This window comes from Hyperolius riggenbachi, chromosome 2 (assembly GCF_040937935.1).
Source record: "Hyperolius riggenbachi isolate aHypRig1 chromosome 2, aHypRig1.pri, whole genome shotgun sequence".
Taxonomy (NCBI): domain Eukaryota; kingdom Metazoa; phylum Chordata; class Amphibia; order Anura; family Hyperoliidae; genus Hyperolius; species Hyperolius riggenbachi.
Window position 1 is genome coordinate 238,464,699 of NC_090647.1, and position 25,133 is coordinate 238,489,831.

The window sequence follows — 25,133 nt, forward strand, 5'->3', positions numbered from 1 at the left end:
ACAAACGAACCGCTCTGATATGAACTCTCTCATAGACAATCATTGCACAAGCGCTTTCAGGGCGATTTTGAAATTCGCCTGCTCTTCAAATTTTACAAAAACGCCTATAATATGAACAAGGCCAGTGTTCTCCCCAGAATTTTTTTCCAGCCGGGTGGCATGAAAAAGTAGCCGGGTGGGAAATTAAAGGGAACCAGAGACGTTGGGGGAAAGGTTTTATACATACCTGGGGCTTCCTCCAGCCCCATAAGCCTGGATCGCTCCCACGCCACGTCCCCCGCTGCCTGGATCTGCCGGTACCGGGTCTTGTCATTTCCGCGAGTCGGCCGTAGGACGCGGCCAATTGTTTGCATCACAGGGGCTCCCTCCATATACCTACGCATGCGGCTGCAAACTGCGCAGCCGCATGCGTAAGGGTATGGAGGGAGCCCCTGTGATGCGGACAATTGGTTGCGCCCGCCGGAAGTGACAGGGCCCGGTACCGGCGATACAGGAAGCAGAGGATTGCGGCGTGGGAGCAATCCAGGCTTATGGGGCTGGAGGAAGCCCCAGGTATGTATAAAACCTTTTCCTAATTTTCCCTATCCTTCCTCTCTGGTTCCCTTTACGGTCACCATGTGTGGGGAAGGAGGGTGATGTTGTCTGCTACTACTAGGTGAGAATGGAGAGGGAGGATCATGCTGGGTGCTGCTTGCTGGGGAGAAGAGTAGGTGGAGCACGCTGGTTGTTACCTGGTGAGGTAGTCATGCAAGCCACTGCTGATAGGGGTAGAGGATTACACTAAATGATGCTAATGGAGAAAGAGGCATCTTGCACTGAGTGGTGCTGTTTTGATGGGCAATCAGATAAAGTGCTGCCAAAGCCGGATTAATACCAGAAAGGGGCTGTGGACAGGGTGACTAATTAGGGCCAAAACCACACATCCCCACAGACTGTTTTGTTATCTCATTCAAAAAGTCTCACAATAATTTTGGCTGACAGTAGTAGTAAACCCAGCGTAGACATGCTTGTTGTTTGTCTATGCTAAACAGCATGCACTACAAAGGAACATAAAAGTGCTTGGGGGTTTCTGCTGTGGCTTCTACCCTTAAACAAAATCAAGTACTGGTAAGCAGACATACATACTGTATACAGGAAATACAGTATATAGAGGACAGAGGGGGGTTGAGTAGAAAAAGGTGAATACAAACTGAAGGGAAGAGGAATAGGTGTGAGTCTGGGAGATAGATTGCCTTCGAGGGACAGAGAGAGAGTGTGAAAAGGACTGGGAAAGGGGAAAGAAAAAAAGAGGGAGAAAGTGTGTAAGAGACAGAGGAAAATGTTTAAGAGGGAGAGTGAGAAACAGACTAATGCAGAAAAGAAAATGTGAGTGCACAGCACACTGCAGGAAGTCTGCAGACTGATGTCCAGGACAGCTAGCTATGTAACGTCTCCGGGCAGAGCAGTGGGGGAAGGGAAGCAGTAGTAGCTAGCTGTAAAGTTTTCTAATACCTGTCTTGAGAGACGGCAGCTGAGTCACAAGGATTCCTTTGCTGGGGGGCCATTACTGATATCAGATAACCATCTGCCCTGCTGCTGCTCTCCCCGGCATGAATGAGCGTTGCTCCACGCTGTTCTCTGTGCCGTGACCTCTGATCGGGGAAGGCTGGGGAACGTGCTGAGAAAATTCCTGCATGATGGTAAGACAGGAGGAGAGCCCGTTCTCTGCACTACTCGGGCAGATCAGTGACTCAGAGGGAACACAGCAAGCCCACGTTCTCTCGGCTCTTTCTCTGTGTGCCCCGACCTCTTCAAAGCTCCCGCGGTCTGGCTGGCTTGTAATGTCAGGAGCTGAGGAGGAGGGCGGAGATTGTATCAGAGTGACAGCGGCCAGCTCCAATGCCAAAGCCGCTGTGCACTTGTGCTGGATGAGTGTGGAGGACGGCAAATATGCCGTAGACAGGGATTAGTGATAGTGATCACAGCAGCCGGGCGGGGACTGACCACCAGCCGGGCGCTCCGCCCAGTTAAAAGGCTCTGGGGAGAACACTGAAGTCCTAAGTCCTTAATGTTGTAGCAGCTGGTCATCCATATCAAGTGTCCATTACTTGCTCAGGCTCCATACATGCTAAAGCGATGTCAACAGAAATGATTGTTCTGCTATATCGGCAGCATACTTGTCTCCCTGTATGCCTTAAAAAAGGCACTCACCACACACACACACACACACACACACACACACTCACACACACGCCTACCTTAGTCTTACTTAGGTTGGAAGGTCCCTTTGGTATATTAACAGCTAACCAACCCTCTCTCACTCTGAGCATTTAGAAAAAGTGTTGGATACTGCACTGGGGGGCTGTTGGAGGGTTGATGCTGATCTGCCACTAGGCCTCCCTTTTGTGTTAGTCTGTGGCACCTGGATAGCCAGAGGGGGGGATCTGATGTGCTTGTGAGTAGAAATGGTCAATGCGATGCAAATACAAGTTGACGTGTGATTATACAGGTCCTATATGCAAATTCATACAGTTTGAAAATGGACCAATCAGATTCACCCTATCAGTACAACTCTGGGAATGTTCACATCTGTGTCGCAACAAATTCGGTTACCCATATCGCAGTGCTGGGTAACTTGTACATCGTGTTTCTATCTGGTTGTTGGAGGTAGATGAGATGGCTTTGTACACAGCAATGAGGCTTCTGGCTAGCTAGGGAGCTCCCACATTTCTAGCAACTACATCCTTTTAAGAATTGATCCTGGGTCACATGACTGACTTTTCCAAATTGAATTTATCTGAAACAGCTGCAGCAAGTATGAAAATTGTAACATTTACAAACCATAAAAAAAATGAAAGGGAAAATTAGCGATTTATGAAAGGTGTAAATAACAGATGAACTAAACAGTGAGTTCATACTCTGTGTTGTTGTTTTGCGTTGCAGCATGTGAACACGCACTGCCCATACATTTGTATGGGTATGTTAATATCCCAGTATTGTTACAGACCACATTATCCTAACAGACATTCTACAATGCATTTATGGATAATGTGTGCACAAGAAAATAATGTGCATATTTTATAGTGCAGTGTGTGTATTGCATAATATCTAGTTGTAGTGGTGGCATTGTGCAGCACACACAGTGTGAGCTTGACCTAAGGCCCTAAGCTGATGAAGCATTTGACTTCAATGTGCTGACCTGTAGCAAAACTAGCTGCATGCCTTTTGCAGGCGTGCGATACTATTGTAGCTCCAAAGATCAACTAACATTTATTTTTAAGAACTGGGTCAGCATTGGCACCTTTAAATTCTCACAAAGGCTACATTTCCGCTTTAGAATCAAGTTTGTTGCATGTGTTTTCACATATCTTAATATGTACTGTATTTTAAAACACACGTTTAGAGCTGCCGGAGAGATGGTGTAACACTTGCATTAATAAAAACCTTGAAAGTATGTCTTACAAATACATGATTCTAGTGTTCCTGCCTTTTTTTTTTTATTCTAGAAACACCTGTTCATAGTGGTTCATCCTCACCAATCACATTAACTCCCAGCAAAGAAGGGAGTTCTGTGTTCTCTGGACTAGAAGGAAGGCGAAACAATGAACTTAATGAGGTAACTTCAAGAGGAACTTGGAAGTACCGCGGGCAAAATGTAATAATATATTGTTTTCACGTATAAGGTTAAATTAAGATATTGTACTTTTGCTTGTCTATTCTATTCTCTTACAGATGTTGCTGAAAGTAATCAATATGGCAGTATTTCCTGGGTTGGGATGACAATGGTAGTTTACTTCCATGATTCTGTTCCTTCCATTGTGATGGTATTACCAGCAGAGCTGCAAACTGATGTCAGCCTTTGTAATTCAGTGCTGGGTATAAGTGGCAAACGGTTACCACTCGTTCTGGATTCACCTGTACCCCACACTTCAGCACTGAACCTGTAAACGGGGTAAGGGCAGTTCACTCACAGTTCACAGTTCAATGCGCTTCATGGCATGCACCACGTGACTCCGATACTGCCTCTTTTTGTTTTTGGAAGGAGAAAGTATGAAGTCCACATGAAACGTGCCATGAAGCATAAGCAGGTTAACCCCATCCCTGCCTGCAGGTTCAGTGCTGAGTGCTGCAGAAGCGTGGTGTTGGAGTTCGGAACTTCATTCACCTGAACACCAACACTGTTCAACATACAGCTATCCACTGTACAGCTAGTGCAAGAGATAACAAGCCCCTCTTCGGCCTATTCGCTAGGATAGTGCTGTGGAATCAAAATGTTGCCATCAAGATATTCAAAACCTGTTTTTAAGTCTGCAGGCTTTATTTGGTCTATTCCAGGCATGGGTAAACTTGGCCCTCCAGCTGTTAAAGAGAATCTGTATTGTTAAAATCGCACAAAAGTAAACATACCAGTGCGTTAGGGGACATCTCCTATTACCCTCTGTCACAATTTCGCCGCTCCTCGCCGCATTAAAAGTGGTTAAAAACAGTTTTAAAAAGTTTGTTTATAAACAAACAAAATGGCCACCAAAACAGGAAGTAGGTTGATGTACAGTATGTCCACACATAGAAAATACATCCATACACAAGCAGGCTGTATACAGCCTTACTTCTGAATCTCAAAAGATCACTTGTGTGTGTTTACCTTCTGTCCCCAGCTTCTCTCATGCACTGAACATTACAGGCTTCCTGTAGACAGCTCTGCCTATGTCGTTAATTCCTTAGTATGTGACAGACCAGCTCCTTTCACAGCCTCCAGAGGAGGATTTTTATCCAGCTCTCTTCTATCACTGATAAGATAGCAGAGAAGCTGCTGGCTTATGTAAATAAAACACACACTGGAGTGTGCATAGAGGAACAGTTCAACACTGAAGAACTTGGCAGCCTTCCAGACACAGGCTGACAAGTCTGACAGGGGAAAGATACATTGATTTATTACAGAGATGGTTATAGTAGAAAGAGCTGCAGCAAGCCAGATCACATTAGAATAGGTTTAGGAACTTGTAGGATGGTAGAAAAAACGTTGTAATTTTTGTTACAGAGTCACTTTAAGGAACTGCATGTCCCACAATGCATTGCAAGAGTCTGACAGCCACAGTCATGACTCATAAAGGCAAATGCATTGTGGGACTTGTAGTTCCTTAACAGCTGGAGAGCCAAGTTTGCAGATCACTTGTTCTATTCTTGTGGACCTTATCACAGGAGCAAGAGAACTGTAAATATAGGCGCACAAAATTACTCTACTTTTCCGAAGTTTTGCATCATTGAAAGCTGTGGTGTTGGCCATTGTTCTGTTTCAGCGTTTCATGTAATGAGTGTGTCGTGAAGGCTTTTCTATTCCTAGAGCTTGTGTATATGCTATTTTTTAAAGGACACTTGAACTGAGAGGGATATGGAGGATGCCATATTTATCCTTTTCAACAATACCAGTTGCCTGGTGGTTCTGCTGATCTCTTTGGCTGCAGTAGTATCTGGATCACACATACCTGAGGGCCAGTTTCCACTTGTGCGGTGCGAATCGCCGCGGTAAAAATTTGCATGCGGATGCGAATTTCGCGTGAGTCTATGCGAATTTTCATGCGAATTCGCATGGATGACGATTAATGCGAATTTAACCATGGCAATGCTGGTGTGTTTTTCCATTTTCTATACGAATTCGCATGAAAATTCTTAAACCCAAACCGCATGCGAATTTCATATTAAATACATTGTATGCGATTCGCATAGCGGCATGCGAATTCTGATGGCTCTGCCATGCTAATTTTTTCTGCACAGAAAACTGCAAAGGAATCCTGACAAGTGGAAACAGTCTCATTCACGTGTATTGCTATGCGAATTTGCATGTGAAAAACTCATGCGATTTCGATATAGTGGAAATGGGCCCTCAAACAAGCCTGCAGCTAATCTAGGCAGACTTTAATCAGAGCACCTGAGCTGCATGCTTGTTAATGGTCTGTTGCTTAAAATATCAAAGGCAAAGGATCAGCAGGACAGCAAGGCAACTGGGATGTAAATGGAAATAAATATGGTAGCCCTCATATCCCTCTCAGTTCAGGTATCCTTTAACAAAAGCAGACCATATCAGTGTAACTAGCTTCATGATCTTGTCAAATTCCTCTTTATTCCAGTTTTGTAAGGCATATGTACAGTGGCGTAGCTAAGGAGCTGTGGGCCCCGATGCAAGTTTTACATGGGGCCCCCCAAGCACTCTATACATAACTAATTGATACGGCGCACCAAAATCTACCAATGGCAACTACAGTGTCAGAGGTGCAAGAAGGGGATGGGTAGCAGTTTGTTAATGATTAACACTATTCAAAGTATCTATAGAAGTGATTATTATGCGCACAGGACCAATAGAGAGCTAATAATGCAGTTGAGGGAGGGCCCTTCAGGGCCCCACTGGCTCAAGTGCCCCGATGCGGTCGCTACCTCTGCAACCCCTATTGCTACGCCCCTGCATATGTACTTGCTTAGTGACTAAATAAGGCCTATAAACCTTAATTGCACATACAAAATTAAAGTTTTTGTATTCAACATCAATGCAGTATACTTAAATGGCATGTATTGAAATGCTGGCTTTGTCCTAAACAATCCAGCCAAAATTGTGTTTTCTTGAAAATGTATACTACTGTATATTTTGACCAGTATGAGTGTTGCGTTAAGTCCATTTTGCAGTCAGTCTTGTTCAGAAATGTAGCTCTGCTGCCATCTCCTGTTTGTATGTCACTCTGAAGGTTTAACTATGACTGCAATTTCTGAATCTCTATTCTTTTAGAGCAATGAAAATACATCAGTTTCTAAGTAGTTTACACATAAAGCTACTAATTCTATCACAAAGCATGTTAAATATTTAAGCCGATCTTCATGTAAAGTGTACTTTTTTTTTCTTCTTTTTTTTCCTTATTGCTTAGGTAAACCCAAAATTGAATAATGCAAATTCTAAAAAGTGCAGTCTACATTTTCATAGTTTTAGGACCACTAGGGCTTGTCATTTCTTTTTAGGAGATATGGAGTGTTGAACCTACTTCCTGTGAACTGCAAAGACTCCTGTTCCTGTAGAAACCTTTTTTCCTGTAAAAGTGGGATTCTGGGAAATGTAGTGTGGCACCTACTGTTTTTACTTTGTGTGTCACATGGACACATCTGACTTAAAGTGGATACGAGATGAACTTTTACTCATTGCATGTTTGATTGGTTTTTTTTTCCCTATTGTTTATAGGGCATTCCTCAAGCTAAATACTTTTTGTTTTAATACTCTAATTCCCTATAAACTAAACAAGCCACGCCCACAGGTTTTCAGAGAGCCAAGGCACGTTCAGACAGTAGCAAGGTCTCATGGGAGCTCAGTCTGGGCAGGAGGAGGGGGAGGTATTACTAGCCAGAGATTTCAGAGGGAGGAGGAGGGGGGGGAATTTAGGGTTGTTGTTTTTTTGTTTGTTTGTTTTTTTTTTTTTGTTTGTTTTTTTTGCTCAAGATGCAGTTAAGCCTGCCGATGCCATGCCCCATCAGGCATTTATAGTGCTCATGTTAAATTAATCAGGATCCATTGATCCTGTTTTTTTTTTTTTTTTTTTTTATTCTGTTGATCATTTTATGTAAGCCTAAAAATAAGACTATTTGGTTGCATCATGTCAGGTTGCATGTCGTGGAACCTGAAATGAGCGGAATTTGGAGGCTGACCTCTTCATTCCCTTATAAAGCATGCCAGTTGCCTGGCTTTCATACTGAGCTTTAGGCTTTAGTTATCACTTGCCTGCAAGGAGTGAAGTCAGACCAGAGCCAAAGCACCTGATCTGCATGTTCATTCTAGGTCAGTGACTTTATAGTATTAGATGTAGAGCATCAGACACCAGCTGGTATTATTTAATGGAGACCGAAGATGGCAGCCTCAGTATTCTCTCACTTCAGATTCTCTTTAGGATGCAGAGATCCAACTCCTAACGAAACACTGTAAAGGGTTTTGTACCGGTTGTTTCTTCTTGGTGATGCTTTATTGTGGCACAGTCGTTCATGTAAGACTTTATGCAGTCCACATTCTGGCACCCTGACAGCAATAAGTCTTCTGTGATTGTTCTTGGGATGGACCATGAAGATGTGTACAATCTTTTAGGTTTTTAGGAGGCCCTTAATTAAAAAAAAAATCTGTTCTATCCTATTTAACCAGTTCGCATTCAGTCGTTTTTCACTGCATCCGAGCAATGTTCACCTCCCATTCATTAGCCTATAACTTTATTACTACTTATCACAATGAACTGATCCATATCTTGTTTTTTCTGCCACCAATTAGGCTTTCTTTGGGGGGTACATTTTACTAAGAGCCACTTTACTGTAAATGCATTTTAAAAGGAATAAGAAAAAAACGGCAAAAAATCATCATTTCTCACTTTTCGGCAATTATAGTTTTAAAATAAAACATGCCTCCATAATTAAAACTCACGTATTGTATATGCCCATTTGTCCCGGTTATTACACCGTTTAAATTATGTCCCTATCATAATGTATGGCAACAATATTTTATTTGGAAATAAAAGTAAATTTTTTCCGTTTTGCATTCATCACTATTTACAAGCTTATAATTAAAAAAATTGAAATATTTCATCTTTACATAGATATTTAAAAAAAAGTTTAGACCCTTAGGTAAATATTTTTTTTTTTTTTTAATTGTAATGTTTTTTGGTTTTTTTCAATTAAACATTTTATGTGGGTATTTTTGGGAGGGTGGGATTTAAATTGTATTTTTTTTTTAGTAAATATGTGTATTTTTATTTAACATTTAGCTGTAGTTTACTTTTTGGCCACAAGATGGCAGCCATGAGTTTGTTTACAGTGACGTCACTCTAAGCGTAACACATACGCTTAGAGTGACGTAGGGGAAATAGGAAGCAGAAAAAGCTAGGCTTCCGAGAGAAGCTGTCGCTTTTTCTGCGGGGGAGAGGAATCAGTGATCGGGCACCGTTCACTGATTCGCTGGCTAACAAACCACGGGCCGGGAGCGCGCGTGCACGCGCGCGATCGGCCGCGGGAGCGCACATGGCTTCCTGGACGTGAGTTTCACGTCCAGGAATGTCAAATAGTTAAGCAATACATTGGTGTTTTATGTCCATGTAAATTACTTTTGTAGCAGAAGGCTTTTTCCTATAAAGAAATAGATTGAAAGCTGTTGGTTGTGGTAAGACATTTTCATGTAATCAGTTACAGCAGCATTCTATTTATTTTAGACAAACTGTATTGTCTGATTTCTTAATATAATCCCCACCTTTATTTAGCATATCTTCTTACAATATTTTTAATCCCCTTGTTGTATTGGTATCCCATGCCTCAACTATGAGGACGGTTCATGTTAATGCTGCTGAACAAACTGTTACGGGTGTTCTGCAGTCATGTGATAACCAGTGAAGGGAAATAAGTGAATATCTAACAGATGCAAGTTAAAAGGGAACTCCAGTGAAAATCCTGTAATAAAAAAGTGCTTAATTTTTACAATAATTATGTTAAAATTTAGTCAGTGTTTGCTCATTGTTAAATCTTTCCTCTCCCTGATTTACATTCTGACATTTATCACATGGTGCCATTTTTACTGCTGGCAGGTGATGTCACTGGAAGGAGATGCTGCTTGCTTTTCTGGCCATCGGAAACAGCTGTTATTTCCCACAATGTAACAAGGATCCCACAGTGTGATGTCACGACCTCAGAGCTGTGAGGCACTGACTTCACACTGTGGGAGGGGTTTCACCACAATATCAGCCATACAGAGCCCCCAATGATCCATTTGAGAAAATTAATAGATTTCTCATGGAAAAGGGGGTATCCACTGCATTTTAGGAAGAAGTTCAGTTCTTGGTTACGGTTTCTCTTTAAAGGCAACCAGAAATGACAGGAATTTGGAGGCTGGTATCTTTGTTCCCTTATAAACCATGCCAGATGCCAACTGGTATTGGTTATAAGGTAATGAAGATGACTGCCTACATATTCCTCTCACTCCAGGTTCCGTTTAAAGGGAACCCGAAGTGAGCATTTTTGTAAAACAAAAAGCTACCTTATTTATTTATTTTTTTGCAGGGGGGGGGGGGGGGGGGGCGCACGCTAGCTGGATCAGGTAGCCTTAATTACCGCCTCTCCTGTGGGCAGATAATTGCTTTCGTTGTTGGTGACCCCTGGGGTCACGAGGCTGCAAGCTCTGCTTCGTGTCTCATCACAGAGCACGGAGTGGCGGGGGAGAAGTACAGCTGCCCAAAGAGAGCTGGGGAAGAGAATGCCCCCAGTGGAGGTTTTGCAGGAGTCACTGGGGGTGGTGAAAGGCAGCCCAGTGATATTGTTTACAGCCCCCTAGCTATTAGAGGTTGCTGTCAGTTGCTTGTGTTGTGGAACAAAACAATCGGGGTGGGGGGGGGGGTGCGACCCATACATTTGAAGGCATAGAGGCCCGAGTGGGGATGGATTTCCTCACTGAATTTTATACTGTGGTTTTGTGAGTACCTCATCACTTTGTATTTATCCAGAACTTGACATTAATATATTACACCATAAGGGGCTCCTGGTCTCTCTCTGGGTTTTTCCTGTACCTCTAGGAAGTCTTGGGACTCCACTAGACTACACACCTCCCCGTTTTGCAGGAGTGTCTCTCCTGCAGAGAACGACCCTTCCCCCTTGAGATTGCTGACAGGCTGCATGTCTGCAATTTTGGGGTGGGGGGGAGGCGCAGAGAGCGGCGCATAGGGGACACAGAGGCATCTCATGGAGTAGGGACATGCCTCTGCCCCACATGCCATCTTGGGTATACTTTAAATTACCCAGAAAGGAATACCTTGCACTGCACATAAAAGCAAACAGCTGTTACTTTCTTGATGACCCTCATAGATCCCAGATTTGTAGAGCCCTCTGACTTTTGCTTGCCATTTAGTAGACAGGAATCCATATTAAATGCTTGAATTCCCATAGAAATCTGTTGTACGTTGGCGTAATACCACATTTCACCAGCAGACAGCACCCTGGCCAAAGAGAACCTGGGCATGATGGATGTAGCCCTTTTTATACTACTACACAAAGCGGTCCCACACAATTGTTTATGAATATTCTGTTTAATGCAGACAAGTGATTTAATTGTGCTGCTCCTCCACCGAAGCAGCACTCCATCTGTTCCAGAGTTTTTGTATCCTACTGTATGTGGCTGCAGAGCAGAAAAGCTATTTGGAGAGAGCGCTTAACATAAGGCAGCAGGACAGGTGGTGTACTGCAGATTGCAGTAAAATCCAACATGCAGCACCAGCTGTACTCTATTCAACCTGTGATGAACAGACACTCGTTCACAAAATAGACATCAGCCTTAACATAATGGCTTTTTTTTTTTGTCTAAAGCCTTTTTAACAATTAAACACAGTTTTCATGTATAAAGACAAGTTTAAAGTCAGAGGAAGTGGAATGTTTGTGCTTTTATGTGAAACTGCTATTAATGTGTTTTAATAGACCCCTAGAGAAAGCCATGATAACGTAATGAACGCTTGCTTTCTGTAGGTGTTGTCTTGGAAACTAATGCCAGAAAATTACCCTCAAAGTGATCAGCCCCCTCCTCCTTCTTATATATATGGGTCACAACATCTGCTCCGCTTGTTTGGTAAGAATTGTTTAATTGTTGTAAGCACACCGTTTCTTTGACACTTGCATAAGTACATCAGCAGACTTCATTTGGAGTGTATCAGCATAGAGCACATCAGTACGGTGCTATAATCTTCATTCACACAGAGTAATCAGTGTTTCAGTGTATTAACTGCTGTTAGAAGCTAGTCATATACAGCAAGCACAGGATCAGTCTAGGATTAATTTGCTGGAGTATAATCTGAAGGCTATCTTGCTGAATTTAATAGTGTTTATTATAAACCTGTTGTCAGCTATAATGCAATGGACAACTGATGAGAAGGAATTTTCCATGTTTCCCTATGAGTCAGTTTACATCTATGCATCAAGTTATGACACACAAATGTCAACCTACCCATAGGGAATTCTTTCTTTCTCCTCAACTGCCGTTGCATTATGCTGACAGGAATTTATTCAGTATAGGCCAGGCTTGAGCACACTAATGTGCTTCTGTCTGCTTTTCAGCAACACATCAATGTTACAGATGCTGAAAGCGGACAGAATGGATACAGGCCCCTTATGCTACGTACACACATGCGACAACGATCGTTCGTTGTCAACGACGAACGATCTTTTAATTGACGAAAGAACGACCGAAGTAAAGTTAGTTGTAAAAAGTGTGTAACGATCACATCGTTAGAACGAACGTTACACCACGTAAAAGCACTTAATGCGCCTGCGCATAAAATTGTAAAGTTCCTTGGAGAAAAAGAGAAATGCGCATGTCCAGCCTGGTACGAACGATCGTTTCCAACGATGTACCACTTTTGCTAACGATCGTCGGTGGTAAAAATCCGCCAAGACAGAACTTTGTTTTGTAGCGATTTGCCTCGTTCGTCGTTTGCCTTAATAGTCGTTGGTTCGTTTTTTGTAACGATCGTCGTTGGTAAAGATCGGGGAACGACTATAGTCGCATGTGTGTACGCACCTTTAGTGTGCTCAGGCCCTATGATCCGCTGTATGAAAGTCAATGAGATCTGAATAATTCTGGCTTGCAATTTAAGTTATATGCAGCTTAAAATTTGACCAGGGCAGTGGCTGCATTTGGTTGTCTCTTAAAACCTGCATACAATTTGTGTTAAATATGCTTGCAAGCTGGAATTCATAACCCCTCATTTGAAAAATAAAATTATAATCTGCTCTTCACTAAGAAACGTGCTCATCTGGCCCATCTGCTCCCAAAACTTCTATTACAACCTGATACCCCAGTGCAGTTTATCATAAAACTGGCCTTTAGCAATGCTTTCACTCCTCAATTAACTAACAAAAAAAATGACTCTACTTAAATTTTGCAGTCTCTTGAGAAATTAGGAGACAGACTCTGTAGTCTGCTCCCATTGGGCCCGATCCAGTTCCCCTTTTCTCCTAAATTTTCTCACAGGAGATAATTTTTTTTTTCATCTTCTGTTTAAAATAACCTTTGCACTCTGCAATTGAAAAATTACTGTCAATGTTATTTTGAGTATTTTCATACTTGGTAGTGGTGTAAAAGACATTTTGTATTGATATTGGGATCATATCGGGTAGGAAAAAACTTAGGAGAAAAGGTTAACTGGATTGGGCCCATTGTCTTGAAGTTTCTCTTGGCTTATTCCTGATCTGAGCAAACAAATGCCAAAAAAAGCAAATTCCACTTTGACTGAAACTGACAAATTGCATGTGAGGAAACTGACATTTATTGCTAATGCTAATTAGATTTAGGATATGTTCACACTGTGCCAGAGCTGTATCTGTATTGTACAAATGTGCTGCTCCACAATCGTTTGCAGGTTCCGCTCTAGACTGGAGGCATTACATGGCTTCACATGCTATTCATTGAAAGCATATAAATGACCTCTCTCAACCGCTATAAACCGTTTACCCATTTGTTGTTATAGCACAATGTTCCTGCTAAGTACACCCGATACAATTTTCTCTCAGATTTACCTGCCAGATCGACTTCCAGCATGTCCAATCTGAATTTCGATCGCTTTTCCACTTTTTTTTTTTTTTTTTTCTTCCTTAAAGAGTAACTGTCAGGCTGCAGAAGCTAATTTAAACCTCTATTCTCCTGTGTTAAACAGTTTAGACAGAAGCCAAAAGACATTACTAAAGATAAAAATCTCTCTTACATTTAATGTGTGCTTATCACCAAAGCTAAGCTCCTAAGGAGGACGCAAGCCGCATTCCATACTGCAAAGCATTCTGGGGCCCTCCCCTCGGCTGCTAAGGAGAAGACGGGATCAAGTTTCAGCAGCTTCTAAACTCACAGCACAGATAAATCTCCAGGAAGATTACTCTGCAGGAGTCCGCTATTGTTCCTAGCCACATGGCTCATTAATATTCACTGCACACTGTGTTATTCTGTAGGAGCTGTTCTGTGATCAGAAGCAGGCAGGACATGACGACACATTTGGCTTCACAAACATGGAACCTGCCATGGGCTGTCAGGAGCATCTATCTCTGCATATACTATATACAAATTCTGTGAAATCCAAACGTGGACAGTGAAATGCATATGTAATGTAAGTACAGCCAATCTTTAGCTACTGATATATGTGTTTATTTTCTCTGAGACCTTATACCTAACAGCTCCTCTTTAAAATAAAACTGGACGAAAATAGATCAGAAAATCAAAATTCAGATCGGACATGTTGGAAAAAATTGATCTGGCCGGTAAATCTGCCAAAAAATTGTATTGTGTGTACCTAGCATAACACATAGGTCTTTGCCTGCTTTGTTACATCTGTCTACTAAACCAGCTTTCAGGAGACCAGAACACAAACCAAAATTGCTGTGTTCCCTTATCAGATTTTCTCACTTCCTGTACCTGGCAGTCTCCATATAAACTATTAGTGGGCACACAGCACCGCAATAAAAAAAAACAGGAGCCTCTAACCCCTTTTACCAAATCATCCAAAACTAAACTAGGAACTGAGCTTGTTGGTGTTTTTACATTTTAGTTTTACGGCTATACTGAACATTACAAGATGACAGTGTAAAAACATTGCTATTTTTTCATCTAAGAATTTCCAAACTAAGTGGTGGTCTATCAATTTTATTTTCTAGTGAAACTTCCAGAAATAATGGGGAAAATGTTCTTTGCTGAAAAAAACCTAAAGGTTTTGGTCAAGCACTTTGAACTTTTTTTGAGGTAAGTGTTTTTAGAGGACTTAAAATTGACCTAGCTTTAAAGCGGCATTGTCAGCCCTACTATGCCAGGGAAAAAAACACATAGAGAAGTAAATAAATACTTGTTCTGCGTACATAACAATATATGGATTGTACTGTCCTCGTTTTGATTTTAGTGAATTTCATATTGTAAATAAAGAGCATTGTGTTCTGGCATTTGCCATTTTGCTTCCCTCTGACTGAAGCTAATCAATCATTTCCTCCCTTTTTTTTTCTATCTCCCACAAACTGCACTGTCACAGCTTGCTTTGTAAATGTGAGCACAGCAAGATCAGATTTCAGCCTCATGTCACTCTGAACTGCCCCAGCCAATCATTGAGAAGCAGGAATGTGGGAGGGGCGATGACAAGCTTCTTCTCGCCAGCAATGTTCCAACTAGAGCCAGGCTGACAGATGAGATTTATTACAGCAGAAACATAGAATTAGATTGTAGTGATTGCAATGCAGGGTAAGGTTCCAGGCTGCACAATGAACACAGCAGTGGGTAAATGGAATTTGATTTTGTGGCTGTCAATCCTTTTAAAAGTACTCTTAGCTTTAAAATGAACCTTAAACGGAACCTTAACTGAGTGCCTGGCAACCCTCCTGACCTCTGACTGCAGTAGTGGCTGAATCACAACCCTGAAACAAGCATGCGTCTAAACCAGTCTGACTTCAGTCAGAGCACCTGATCTGCTTGCTTATTGAGGGTCTCTGGCTTAAGAGCATTAGAGACACAGAATCGGCAGGAGTCAGGTAACTGGTATTTTAAAAGGAAAAATCCATATCCTTCTCAGTTTAGGTTCCCTTTAAGTGTGGTGGTGTGTGTGTGGGGTAGGGGGGGTTGAAGTTCCCTCAGTTCTCTCCCAGGCTTCTCCATTGTGCCACTCTGCCCCTCCAATGTTCATCAACTGGACCAGTAACTGGTTACTGTACATACCTGGTCCTGTTCACGCATGGCCGGAAATGTTCTCTAAAGCGCATTGATCGAGGTGACATGCTGACAGAACCGTCCATGTGCAGTAGTCCACAGATGATGATCCAGTCAGAGTTTTCAGAGGGGCATAACAGAGAGACCTGGGAGGAAACTGAGGGACACAAAATATTGACATTGGTAGATGATATGAATTAGTAGACATAATTTTTACAATGACAAATGTAACATTATAAAAATGTATAGCAAATTCCCATGTATATCTAAAAAGATCCCAAAGGGTGAGGGAGCCTTGCCTCTTGTTGGCTTATAATTGAAAGGAATAGGGGTAATATACAATATGTATACCTAGAGGCAGTATATTTTTTTGTTATATGTAGTAAGTGGCACAACTTAGCCAGACGAAATTATCCCCTTTGTGTGCATTCATTAGTGAGCAGCGGTGGCTGTGTCATTGCAGCCAGCCGCTGTCGCTCAGGGACGCCATCTCCGCCCTCCTCCTCAGCTCCCGGCAGCTGTGTGGAGGCGCGGAAATGCAGGTGAGGTCACACTCAGCTCAATTGTGCTTAAGATCGGAGAGGAAGCGCGGCTCTGTACTTAGTGGAATGTGCAGCCACTCAGCTAGACAGTGTCCTCCTCCTCTCCCTGTACTCTGTAGCTCATATGAGCTGAAGAGAGAAGAGAACACGCAGCCCTGTTCTTTGTGTAATGTTTTTCTAGACTCTCTCCTCCTCTCCCTGTAGAGGTCCTCTAACTCTGTCCCAGCCAACCAGAACTTTAGGATGCTTGACCCTTTGACCACCATGATTATCCTTTCCTTCCAGTGCTTTTCCCGGCCCTGATTAATGCCAGAAGTCTGTGTCACTGGTGTGTGGGCGCTGCAGCTTGGGGGGGGGGGGGGGGGGGGAAGCGAGCCAATGTACAGACGGCTACAGACTCGCCCAGGGCAACGGCAGACAGAGGCACAGAGTGATTAGTGAGAGGCACCCTGGCCCCTTTACAGCCACATAGCAATATCCCATGTGAGTGAGTGTCATTTCAACCAGCAGCTAGGTTCAGTCGGCAAATTTGAAAATGAAACCACCAAGATTTTTTTCCCATGTTTGCTATATACATGGGTGGTGTAAGGGGGAATATCTGGGGCCATAGCATGATATTGATAAGCTGCCTGCTTATCAATATCATGCTATGGGGCCATAGCATGATATTGATAAGCTGCCTGCTTATCAATATCATGCTATGGTCCAGAAATCCTCTTTTCCACACTGGGACCACCCATGTATGTAGGAAAAGCTGCTAGTTACATTGTCAAATCAACAGAAGGGAAGTTAGAATCTTAAAGGACACTTTAGCTGTTAAAGGAAAATGGCCAGTTACTTACCTGGGGCTTCTTCCAGCCCCTTAACCACTTGAGGACCACAGTCTTTCTACCACTTAAGGACCAGATCCTTTTTCTCCATTCAGACCACTGCAGCTTTCACGGTTTATTGCTCGGTCATACAACTTACCACCTACCACCTAAATGAATCGTACCTCCTTTTCTTGTCACTAATGCAGCTTTCTTTTGGTGCTATTTGATTGCTGCTGCGAGGTTTTTTTTTTTTGTTTTTTTTTTTCTTTCTTTCTGTGCTGACATTTTTCAAATAAAGTAAAATTTCTGTATACATTTTTGTCCAGATTTGTGCTACATGTCTTTGATATAAAAAAAATCCATTCAGTGTATATTTATTGGTTTGGGTAAAAGTTATAGCGTTTACAAACTATGGTGCCAAAAGTGAATTTTCCCATTTTGAAGCATCTCTGACTTTTCTGACCACCTGTCATGTTTCATGAGGTGCTAAAATTCCAGGATCGTATAAATACCCCTCAAATGACCCCATTTTGGAAAGAAGACATCCCAAAGTATTCACTGAGAGGCATGGTGAGTTCATAGAAGATTTTATTTTTTTTGTCACAAGTTAGCGGAAAATGACCCTTTTTTTTTTTTTTTTTTTTTTTTTTTTTTTTTGTGACGACAAAAAAAGTTTCCCTTTCTTCTAACTTGCGACAAAAAAAAAAAAATGAAATCTGCCACGGACTCACCATGCCCCTCTCTGAATACCTTGAAGTGTCTACTTTCCAAAATTGGGTCATTTGTGGGGTGTGTTTACTGTCCTGGCATTTTGGGGTGCTAAATTGTAAGCACCCCTGTAAAGCCTAAAGGTGCTCATTGGACTGTGGACCCCTTAGCGCAGTTAGGCTGCAAAAAAGTGCCACACGTGTGATATTGCCGTACTTAGGAGAAGTATTTATTATAATGTGTTTTGGGGTGTATTTTTACACATACCCATGCTGTAAATTATTTTATTTTTTTACACACTTGTCCATTTACAGAGAGATTTCTCCCACCCAGCATGGGTATGTGTAAAAAATACACCCCAACACACATTATACTACTTCTCCTGAGTACGGCGATACCACATGTGTGACACTTTTTTGCAGCCTAGGTGCGCTAAGGGGCCCAACGTCCTATTCACAGGTCATTTTGAGGCATTTGTTTTCTAGACTACTCCTCACGGTTTAGGGCCCCTAAAATGGCAGGGCAGTATAGGAACCCCACAAGTGACCCCATTTTAGAAAGAAGACACCCCAAGGTATTCCGTTAGGTGTATGGTGAGTTCATAGAAGATTTTATTTTTTGTCACAAGTTAGTGAAAAATGACACTTTGTGAAAAATACAATAAAAATCAATTTCCGCTAACTTTTGACAAAAAATAAAATCTTCTATGAACTTGTCATACACCTAACAGAATACCTTGGGGTGTCTTTTTTTTTTTTTTTTTCTAAAATGGGGTCACTTGTGGGGTTCCTATACTGCCCTGGCATTTTTACGGGCCCAAACCCGAGTAGTCTGGAAACAAAATGTCTCAAAATGACTGTTCAGGGGTATAAACATCTGCAAATTTTGATGACAGGTGGTCTATGAGGGGGCGAATTTTGTGGAACCGGTCATAAGCAGGGTGGCCTTTTAGATGACAGGTTGTATTGGGCCTGATCTGATGGATAGGAGTGCTAGGGGGGTGACAGGAGGTGATTGATGGGTGTCTCAGGGGGTGGTTAGAGGGAAAATTAGATGCAATCAATGCACTGGGGAGGTGTTCGGAAGGGGGATCTGAGGGTTTGGCCGAGTGATCAGGAGCCCACACGGGGCAAATTAGGGCCTGATCTGATGAGTAGGTGTGCTAGGGGGTGACAGGAGGTGATTGATGGGTGTCTCAAGGTGTGATTAGTGGGGGGAATAGATGCAAGCAATGCACTGGCGAGGTGATCAGGGCTGGGGTCTGAGGGTGTGGGCGGGTGATTGGGTGCCCTAGGGGCAGATAGGGGTCTAATCTGATGGGTAGCAGTGAGAGGTGGTGACGGGGTGATTGATGGATGGGTGATCAGTGGGTGATTAGATGGCAGAACAGATGTAAACAATGCACTTTGGAGGTGATCTGAGGGTAGGTCTGGGGCAATCTGATGGTGTGGGAGGGTGATCAGATGCCCGTAAGAGGCAGGTTAGGGTCTGATCTGATAAGTGGCAGTGACAGGTGGCAGTGACAGGTGGTGGTTGACGGGTGAATGACAGGTGATTACAGGGGAGAATAGATGTATACAGTGCACAGGAGGGGGGGGGGGGTCTGAGGTCGTTCTGAGGGTGTGGATGGGTGAATGGGTGCCCTAGGGGCAGATAGGGGTCTGATCTGATGGGTCGCAGTGACAGGTGGTGATTGATGGGTAATTCGTGGGTGTTTAGAGGAGAACAGATGTAAACAATGCACTTGGGAGGTGATCTGACGTCGGATCTGCGGGCGATCTGATGGTGTGGGTGGGTGATCAGATTGCCCGCAAGGGGCAGGTTAGGGACTGATTGATGGGTGGCAGTGACGGGGTGATCAGTGGGTTATTACAGGGGGGCTAGAGGCATACAGTACACGGGGGGGGGGTCTGGGGAGAATCTGAGGGGTGGGGGGTGATCAGGAGGGAGCAGGGGGCAGTTTAGGGCATAAAAAAAATTAGCGTTGACAGATAGTGACAGGGAGTGATTGATGGGTGATTAGGGGGATGATTGGGTGCAAACAGTGGTCTGGGGGGTGGGCAGGGGGGGGGGGGGGGTCTGAGGGGTGCTGTGGGCGATAAGGGGGAGGGGGGGAGATCAGTGTGCTTGGGTGCAGACTAGGGTGGCTGCAGCCTGCCCTGGTGGTCCCTCGGACACTGGGACCACCAGGGCAGGAGGCAGCCTGTATGATAGGCTTTGTATACATTACAAAGCCTATTATACATTTAGTTACCGGCGATCGGGCAGCTAGTAACCCTCCGGCGCTTCCGAACGGCCGGCGGGTTACAGTGCGAGGGGGCGGAGCCTGTCACCGGCGGCTGATCGCGCCACAAATGACACGTACGCCGCATAACCACGCCCACTGCCGATGAGCGTATTGCGGTCTTTTAGGCCCAGCCTTTGCCGCTGCCCATCAGTTGGGGGCTGTCCTTAAGTGGTTAAGTTGTTCTTGTCCCTTGCAGTTGTTCCGCACCGCTTTGTTCCTCTCTGAACGCTGCATGTGCGGCCACGAGTCACTCGCCTCCCATCACATTCCCGTGACTGGTAGCATTCTGCACCTGCGCAGTAAGGGCCCAGTTCCACTATTGTGTGGCGAAATCGCTGCGGCAAAATTCACATGCGGATGCGAATTTCGAATTTTTGTGCGAATTCGCATGGATGACGATGTATGCGACTTTAACCATGGCAATGCCGGTGTGATTTCATGCGAATTCGCATGAAAATTCGTATACCAAAACAGCATGCGAATTCCCTATTAAATACATAAGCGGCGATTCGCATGCATTCCACTTGCGAATTCTGCGGCTCTTTTGTGCGTTTTTTCACCGCTGAAAAAAACACACCTCAACAACGCTACAGTGAAAACAGGCCCATCCACTTGCATTACATGTGCGAATCTGCATGCGTTGGACGCATGCGGATTCGCGATAGTGGAAACGAGCCCTAACTAAAAATTGCTACTGTGCATGGGAAAAGCACTCCTGGTCACTGGAGCATGATCGAGGAGGTGCGAGGCTAAGTAACAGCAGCGTGGAATGGTGATGAGGGCAGCTGGAGGAACTGGAGAGAAGCCCCAGGCAAGTAACTAGCCTAATTTCTCTTCAGTTAAGTATCCCTTTAAGAGATTTCCACTACAAAAGACGGAGCATAGTCTGTCAATTTATTTGGGGGGGGGGGGGGGGGCTGGGTCCCACCTAGTGGCACCCCTTCATAACCTTCCCCACTCGGCTACTTTTTCATACTACCCGGCTGGAAAAAATGTCTGGGGAGCAGAAAAGTCTAGTAGTATCAGGATGTAGCACTCTCCTCTGTCTCTTGCCATGAGCAGGTGGTTGCAGATTTGGATGAGGGCAGTTTCAGTGTTGTGATGTTTCCTGAGGCCAGACTGGAATGCATCATAACTGTTGTGTTGTAAGATGTTGGCTTCTAGCTGGAGGTATACAGCTTTTTCTTAATTACCTCACCCTAAAAGGGAATGTTAGAGACAGGTATCTGGGTCCAGGGAAGGTTTATTTGAGGAGAGGCCTGATGATTTATTCCTTCAGTAAAGCAGGAAATATCCTTGATTTGAAGGAACAGTTTACAATGAGCAAGGAGAACACATCTTTAGAGATGGTTCTGATGGATGGGATTGTTTCATGAGAAAACTTTGTGCATGAGTGGGATTTGACTTTGGTCGTTGTGTTGCAAGTTCTTTGTTTTTGCTCCTATAGTACATATTGTATTCTCCCTAAAATTAACTAACACTTTTGGTTATACCGTAGTGGGTTGAAACACCCAACTGCTTCTTGCACCTTGGGAGTATTTTCAACAGAAGCTTCTCTGTTAGGCTGGCTTTTGTTACTGTACGTTTAATGCTCTATATCTTTGTGGTGATTTAAGTGCTCAGGATATGTTAGAGCCTAGTCTTGCACAAATACTTTCAGCCAAACTGGTTCAAAGGACCTGTGCGAACTGCTGCACTGAGAGGTGTACTGCTTCTTTTTTTCCTCTCCCCAACATCTAATAATGTGACTGGGCCCTGACCTCGCCTCCTTGCACTTACATTCACTGAAATGTGCAGTGATGATGTCACACTGGGGCCCTCTGGCTGGTCTCTGAAAGCCTCTGGAGGTGGCCATCATGTCAGAGCAAAGGGCTTCCTGCAGTCACTTCTAGAAGGGACCATGATGGTGCTCATGCTGCTCACCTACTATAACCTCTCTCCCCGTTCCCAATATATTGATATGGAGGAATTGTATCCTGGTATGTGTTGCAATTGGAGAGTGTGTGCAACAATGTGGTGCTGGGGGATATAAAAACTGTGTATTCACAGGTATTGTTAATCCTTTTTTTAATGCATTGTTTTACAGGTTTCTTGCTGAGTATCATGAAGACTTCTTTCCAGAGTCTGCTTATGTGGCTGCCTGTGAGGCCTACTACAGCACCAAGAACCCTCGTGCCATTTACTGAGATGTCATCCTTTCCGTCATTGACCCAGTCTGTGAACTGCTTGGATACCCTATGATTAAGCTGTACATTTCATGAGCGCTTTGTGTGAATTTGTGACATGAACTTAAAGTTTTGTATAAACCGACGAAAGGTAAAGGGAATTGGGACTACTACTGCGTTCCTTCTCAGCACTTCATGGTGGATGAAGAATTAACAAGATGTCAGTGTTGTCAGCTGACCTCATTTATTTGGAAAAGACTTGGTCTTAAGATTGTCATGTTAAAATGTTTCATAAATAAAATTGTACTTATTTAATTATGTACAATATTTTGTCCTAGTAATGTATGCACTTATTTTATTATGTACAATATTTTGTCCTAGTAATGTATCTACTGGTGGTATTAGAGTGGTGAGGGATAGCTTTGCAGAGTTGTTTCTGAAATCTGTTGTCAAGAGCCGGTTCACACAGAGGCTTTCATGTTGTCTACCGCCGGCCATGGCACTTGTTGTGTAAATGCTCCCATGCACATGAATGGGCGAGTTGTGATCCCTAACTTTCCACTTATAATCTTTATTTTTATCACTTATGTAAGTGGTCGATGGAGAAGCCTGTTGGAAGCTTCTCTACAATACAGAGCTTTGAACCCATACAAGTAAATATTCTGTAAGTTTAGTTTTTTTTGGCATAAAATAACTATTTAAAAAGTGTTACCATGTTTTTAAATTCATTGCCATAGATAATTTATTAATTATAACTATTATTGTTGATTCACTGGGATCACCTGTAATTTCATTTTAAGCTCCACGCCATGCTGCCTGCCCTCCAACCCAAACACCCCCCGACTTTCAACTTTTCAAACACCAGGTACCCCCAAAAGTCCACAGACAATAGCTTGTTAGCGTGTTTAAAGGCTCAGCTATGGGATTTTCTGGTCTTCATTGGAAAAAACAGCTCTCTAGGTTCCACTCAACTTCATAGTGCCTATGAAGTTCAGTGGAACCTAGAGAGCTGTTTCTTCAATGAAGACCGAGGAAATCCCACAGCTGAGCCTTAAAAGACGCTAACAAGCTATTGTCTGTGGACTTTTGGGGGTATCTGGTGTTTGTAAAGTTGAAAGTCTGGGGGCACAGACTGATATCGCCTGCTTTGTAGAGCGGACCCAAAGGGGCTGTTATTTCTGCCTGAAGAAAATTGTACTACTATGCCTGCTCACAGCGATGGGGTACAGTGTTTATATTTACCTTTTTTTTTTTTTTTTTTTTTTTTTTTTTTTTAGGTGACCCAGTGGTCAGGGCCAGCGCTGTCACAAAGACCTAGTGGGCAATTGCCCCAGACCTCTGCAGGGGCCCCTGCGCTGCCAGACGCAGCTGCTCCCTTAGGCCCATGCACAGCTGATGTCCCCCTGGTGACCGATGCTGCACTCCCCTCCCTGGATCAGATGTGTCCGAATCCTGCTCATCCCTTCCCATGCAGTTTTCCTTTCCTGTCTTCTCCCTCCAATGTAGGATTCAAGCAATGACAGTCACTGACCCTCAGTCCTGTTGACAGCGGCTGTGGTCTACACTACAGTGATGGCATTGTCCTTTATCTATAAGTGCCCCCGCTTGATGAGGTCATCAGGTCAGGACCCTTACAACACAGGAGAATGCCGGCACTGTACTGTAGACCACAGCCGATGTCAATGGCGGGACAGCGGCCCTGCCAGAAGAGGAAGGATCCAAAGTCTTCTCCCTTTTTTCAAGATGATTTATGCCTGGTACACACAATGCAATTTTGCAATCCAATTTCCGATCGTTTTTCTTATCAATTTTGTATAGAAGTGATCCGAAAATAGATCGGGAAAAAAAAACCAAAAGTCAGATTGGACCTGTTGTAAATAATCCTTTTGACTGTCAGTATGCAGCAGAATTCAAACTGCACAAAAGTGTATAATGTAAAATGTGTATGGTACAACACAGCATGGGTTAAAACACTTCACCTGGGGGAGGGGGCAGCAGAAGGGAAATGAGTGTACCTGAGGGGGTGACACAGCACAGGGGAAAGCAATGTTCACCATGCAGCGGAACTACTTCAATAAAAAAGGTATGAAGAATATGCATGCATTATTAATGCAAGATACACAGCATGCAATTTACAAACACATAGATGGTTCAAAACTATTAAAGACCAGCCCAATATGATTTTCAATATTTTCTATCATTGTTTTATGTAAAACTTTTATAAAAAAGAGTAATCATATCAGACATGTTTGAAATCATGAATTATACCCATGTAATGTGAAAATACATGGTTTGTACCTGACATAACACTAGCCCCGTTTCTAGGGGCAGGCCAGGTTGGTGTCCTGCTGGGCCACAGCAAGGGAGGGGCAAAGTGAAGGAGGGGGTTAATGGCACAATGAGATTCGGCCACAGGAAGGGGGGGGGGCCTGTCTCTTCCCTCCATCTCCTCGTTTCCCACTCCGTGCTCCCCTTTTCTTTTAAGAAATGTACAGGAGTGGAGTGTTAGTAAAAACTCACCTTCCGAGCTCCAGGCGATGATCACGCGCCGCCGGGCTGTTCTGTGTAAAGTGCCGGTTCCAGGAAGTAGTAGTAGCTCACACTACTTCCTGTGAGTGCGTAGAAGGAAGAGGATGAGTCAGGCCCTCCTCCCCGTAGCGGAGTCCCATTTTGTTGCTGCTCCCCCTCCTCTGTAATTCCCCAGCCTGCGGAGGAGCACATATACCTGGCTAACCTATACTGGGGTACCTTTGGCTGGCTACCCATACTGAGGCTAAAGGTGAGTACACACATCAGATAAGTCTTTGGAAAATGAAAGACCACAGAACTATTTTACCCATATTTTACCCATTTCCATGTAGTATGAGAGCCATACCTACAGTCTATTCTATTGAGCTGAACTCCCCATCAAAAATCTTTGCAAGATGC

General features: G+C 43.5%; 1 protein-coding gene across 7 annotated transcripts in view; it reads left to right on the plus strand.

Annotated features, from left to right (window-relative positions):
• Window positions 1-22,530, plus strand: part of MSL3 (MSL complex subunit 3) — an 85,090-nt gene extending 62,560 nt beyond the window's left edge. For 5 of the 7 annotated variants that reach the window (XM_068268351.1, XM_068268354.1, XM_068268352.1 and 2 more), the window contains 4 exons: window positions 3,486-3,634; window positions 11,491-11,590; window positions 14,659-14,743; window positions 22,127-22,530. In XM_068268351.1, coding sequence (XP_068124452.1) covers window positions 3,486-3,634; window positions 11,491-11,590; window positions 14,659-14,743; window positions 22,127-22,226 — 434 coding nt within the window. In that variant the 3' untranslated portion in view covers window positions 22,227-22,530. The remainder of the gene's footprint in view (window positions 1-3,485; window positions 3,635-11,490; window positions 11,591-14,658; window positions 14,744-22,126) is intronic. The other 2 variants (XM_068268353.1, XM_068268356.1) reach the window with 1 other exon arrangement.
• Window positions 22,531-25,133: the final 2,603 nt, after the last annotated feature.